This window comes from Perkinsus marinus, assembly GCF_000006405.1.
Source record: "Perkinsus marinus ATCC 50983 genomic scaffold scf_1104296944018, whole genome shotgun sequence".
Classification (NCBI taxonomy): Eukaryota; Perkinsozoa; order Perkinsida; family Perkinsidae; genus Perkinsus; species Perkinsus marinus.
The window spans coordinates 71,187-75,067 of NW_003211602.1; the positions used below are offsets into that span (position 1 = coordinate 71,187).

The window sequence follows — 3,881 nt, forward strand, 5'->3', positions numbered from 1 at the left end:
AGAGGTCCAGGAGATGACCACCATCACAGTACTCCAACAATAGAGATACTTCTTGGGAGCCGGGCTGTTCACCTGTAAGAGGTTAAAACTACCAAAGCAGTAGAGGTGAATACCTGGTTCGGTAATATGACCGTAACAGTTGACTATGTTGGGCTGGCCGGATAAGGACTCCAGGATCTTACACTCATGCAGGGCCATCTGGTATCGGGTCCTATCCTAAAATATCATCATGATAACCGACACAGGTGGTGCTCTACTACTACGACCTACTGTACATTTCATTTTCTTCATAGCAAATGTCTGACTACTGTTAACGTCTCTCATGAGGCTGACATATGCGAAGCCACCTGATAGTAAACATACTTGTCATCAAGGTGCAGTGACTTCATATGCTACCCTCAGACAATGGCTTCTCCTCAACTACTTCACGGTCACCAATCTTATATACACGGCTGGGGGTCTTCTTGCCTTTCACCTGTCAGATGATAATGCTAGAGTAAGGTACCCCCTTATGCCACTTTGGTGTCCCCTCCATTCTTTGTGGTGGTGAATGCCTCGACGAGTCGGTTCATGGGATAGTTGTTATAATGATGATGAATTCAACGTGAAGGAGACAGTTGTACAAAAATGGGCTGCGATGACACCGATGCGGATCTTATATCGATCTGTATAACCCCAGACTGCCCTAACGCAAGTCAGCATTCGAAGTGTCACCAACTCATCGCGATTCTCCCACTCACTGCATGATACTGTGGTGTTCTAATGAAATGACCATCGTCTAGGGCGTGTGTATACGGTTTGAGCACTACTCTCGTATTACCATCACATCCTACTACTACTACTACTACTACTACTACTACTGGTGCACATTTCCGCTAGTTATCCCTTGGGTACCTTGCCAGGCTTCTTGGGAGCCGAAGCGGAGGTGTCCATCCACGGGGGGGACACTATGAACACCGTCCTTCACTTAAACGTCGCACTACCACACAACCAACAAGTAGAGTAACCTGTCAAGGAATTCTCCTTGATCCGTGGATTATCTTTATCACTGGCAGGATTTTTTCGGTTGATTCTCCCGGCTAATAGTTTATCGATCAGCAAGGTAGCATATACTCGTCCAAGAGTCAGTAGACAGCACGCATATACAAACGATAGAACCAACTCAAGTGTAGACTCAACGCACGAATCCTGAAGCGTAGAGCATGAGTCCCCTACAATGGAGGGAATTATAAACAAGTCATCCTGCTGCACATTACTCTGAGTAGCAAAACGCTCTGAAGTAGGCGACTGGACTAGCACGTATGAACACAGAACATGTCACTATTACTTGTGCCGCACTCGTCAAGGTAGCACCCCGATCGAGATAAGACGCAATGTTCCAGACAAACTCTCTCTGTGTGCTTGACCATGCCAAACCCTGTCCTCAGCACCAACCAAAAACTCGCGAAGTGGATGTAGGACCATCAAAGGCTGACTACTACTGAGAATGCTGATGGAAGGGCACTTTATTGTTGCTCGCTCTCTCGAAACAGGAAAATGCTGTTCTGAGTGGAGACTGGCACATAGCCTACAGAAATCGGCTGTAGCGTCCCATGCCAAGGACGGGAATAACGCTCAGTCAATCCAACTGGCAGCAACCCTCAGTGGAAAATATCTAAAAGAGGCTCGAAGTTGAGAAGGATAAATAATTGATTGGTTACACTCGTCTTCCCGACAGTTCTGTCTGGCGAGCAGCACTAGTGTGACCCGAGGAGACTATAGAACTCAACAAAGTGAGTGACAAGTGAAATCGCACGATCAAGTTTACTACAACGAGCACTAATGAAAAAGGAGCAATACGCGATAACGAAGCATAGACAAGCATAAATGTATGAGGGCTTTAACCCGTCTTTGTTATACCAATAGAGCCTCGTCGTTAGAGGGCAGTGGAAGAGTACAGCTTATGATGATGATGATAGAGTTATGGTAGTAGTAGTACTAGTAGTAGTAAAGGGTTATGATGATACACTACTCAAGCCGACAATCGTGGATTCTTGTCGTTATACTCATAGTATTTCGGGTCGCCTCTGCCAGAGGTATATCTCCCCTCCCCTAGTCCATCCTCTGGCCAATGGGTCGGGTCCAGGGGCATGTACCTGTGAACAGCCCCTCAAATTCGCTCCCCATCCGACTCTTTCTTGATCCGATATGGAAAGCGACTCAATAATTGACGTCTACCTCCACTCCTCTCGGGTGCCATTGCTACCATCCCAAATCTACAGTCCTCTTCATAATCATTTTAACAAGGGGGATCGACAATAGTTGTTTCCCCTACCTGTTGAATCCGATAGGCCGAGGCTTGTGCCAAGCCAGACATGTGAAGGAGTTGCTGTTCACTGTCCGATTCTGGTATCATTACGGGTACCTTAACTGGTATAGACCCTGAAGAGGAGTACTAGTATAATGATGAGTATGTCGAGAGGCAGAAGTAGGCTACTGGAACAGTCAGGGTCGAAGTACTCAGCCTTAGTGACTTGTCCTCGGCATCGTAATGCATTCCCTCCTAATAGGACCTGCAACAACAACAACACCGCAGATTAATACACTGATAATAGCATATCACATTCCACTATCACTACCACTGTATCAGGTGGACCATAGACACCATGAAACCTCTGTGCCATCACATTAACCATGCTCTGGACTCTGCTACACCACACCTTAGTAGCTTCTGCCTCTGATAGATTACCCTGCATCTGAGAGGGGATCTAAGCTGTCCATGGCGACGTAATGATGCTCGTATAACCACCTCCTTGGGTAGATCAGGGTGCTTCCCTCTCAGCCTCTTCCATGTGAGCATATCCAATGCGAAACGTATCCTAGCCTGATGATGGGGTATCTTGCATCTGATACCAAAACACTGTGAAGACACTGTTGTATTATAAACGGTCTTTAGTACTGGTTCTGATCTTTGAGTTGGATAATTTTACCATCCTCACTTACTTTCAACCCACCACAGTATCTACCACCATTATACATGATCATGCACTGATCCCAATAACACTGTTACCCATATGGATCATTGAGGGGCATTTTAGTAAACCATATCCAACTCTGCCACATGGCCAACTCGATAGTCTTGGCACTCAGGGCATGCCTATGATGTACACCATGGGATGGGGGACGATAGAAGGTAGCAGCAGCCTACACACAAGGAGGCATAATCAGAGGAGCTACCCAACATTTCCTATACTACCGGAGCTGTACCAAGTACCACTACTAGCCCTGCACTAAGGTTCCTACAGGATGGCATGCAGGCTACCCCCATGGCTGCTGCTAGGTTATCCGCAACAGCATAGATCTTAGCACAGGGGAATAGGACCGAAAATGCACTCTTGAAGTTGAACCTGATAGGAAAATATCAGAAAGAAGGTTATCATGAGCAGGAAGAATACCCCCTGAAGAGAGGCGATAGACTGGGCATGTTTTTAACAGTACACATATCCTCCTTATCTAGATCCGTTGTTAATTCGACTGTACCAGGAACCTAAGGACACATACCTTGTGAGCTTGGCATGATGATGCTGATGATATCACTACCGAGAATACGACTCTATCGACTTGATGCATGGCCACTGGCAACTGTTTCTGCCATACATATGGACTAGGTGGCATGCCTGGTTCCTGCTTCTCCTCCTCCTCAGACCATCAGTTGAGTCCACATCCTCATCGTGTGTTGAACCAAGCTAAAGCCATAGAGTCCAAGTAGATAGACTAGAGTATACCCACCAAATGAGAGGCCAATCTCTTCCTTAAACTTTCAAGTCTATTGGGCTTGTCCCAAAGAGCAGCACTCTCAGCCGCAGTAGGAGCACTCTTTTATTACCTATCATACACTGTAC

The 3,881-nt window shown here is 46.4% G+C and overlaps 2 protein-coding genes across 2 annotated transcripts in view; both read right to left on the minus strand.

Annotated features, from left to right (window-relative positions):
• Nucleotides 1-933, minus strand: part of Pmar_PMAR002479 (serine/threonine protein kinase, putative) — a gene marked incomplete at both ends in the record, with an annotated part of 2,848 nt that extends 1,915 nt beyond the window's left edge. Inside the window, 4 exons of the mRNA XM_002780830.1 lie at nt 114-216; nt 271-347; nt 397-475; nt 895-933. Coding sequence (XP_002780876.1) covers nt 114-216; nt 271-347; nt 397-475; nt 895-933 — 298 coding nt within the window. The remainder of the gene's footprint in view (nt 1-113; nt 217-270; nt 348-396; nt 476-894) is intronic.
• Nucleotides 934-1,805: 872 nt separating this feature from the next.
• Pmar_PMAR002480 (hypothetical protein) lies at nt 1,806-3,784 on the minus strand. The gene is made up of 11 exons (XM_002780831.1): nt 3,769-3,784; nt 3,580-3,725; nt 3,435-3,526; nt 3,236-3,386; nt 3,050-3,183; nt 2,939-3,001; nt 2,789-2,885; nt 2,619-2,735; nt 2,477-2,552; nt 2,315-2,421; nt 1,806-2,135 (listed from the first exon to the last, which is right to left on the minus strand). Exons 2-11 carry the CDS (start codon nt 3,652-3,654, stop codon nt 2,046-2,048), a joined length of 1,002 nt encoding a protein of 333 aa, XP_002780877.1. The 5' UTR covers nt 3,655-3,725; nt 3,769-3,784; the 3' UTR covers nt 1,806-2,045.
• Nucleotides 3,785-3,881: the final 97 nt, after the last annotated feature.

Bases quoted from the DNA above. Each gene is read 5' to 3' on its own strand.
- Pmar_PMAR002480 (XM_002780831.1), bottom strand. From the start codon at position 3,654: ATGCCACCTAGTCCATATGTATGGCAGAAACAGTTGCCAGTGGCCATG. The intron at 3,527-3,579 runs GTAGTGATATCA...ATGTGTCCTTAG, and splicing joins TCGATAGAGTCGTATTCTCG to GTTCCTGGTACAGTCGAATT. The intron at 2,136-2,314 runs GTAGGGGAAACA...GGCTGTTCACAG, and splicing joins CGGCCTATCGGATTCAACAG to GTACATGCCCCTGGACCCGA.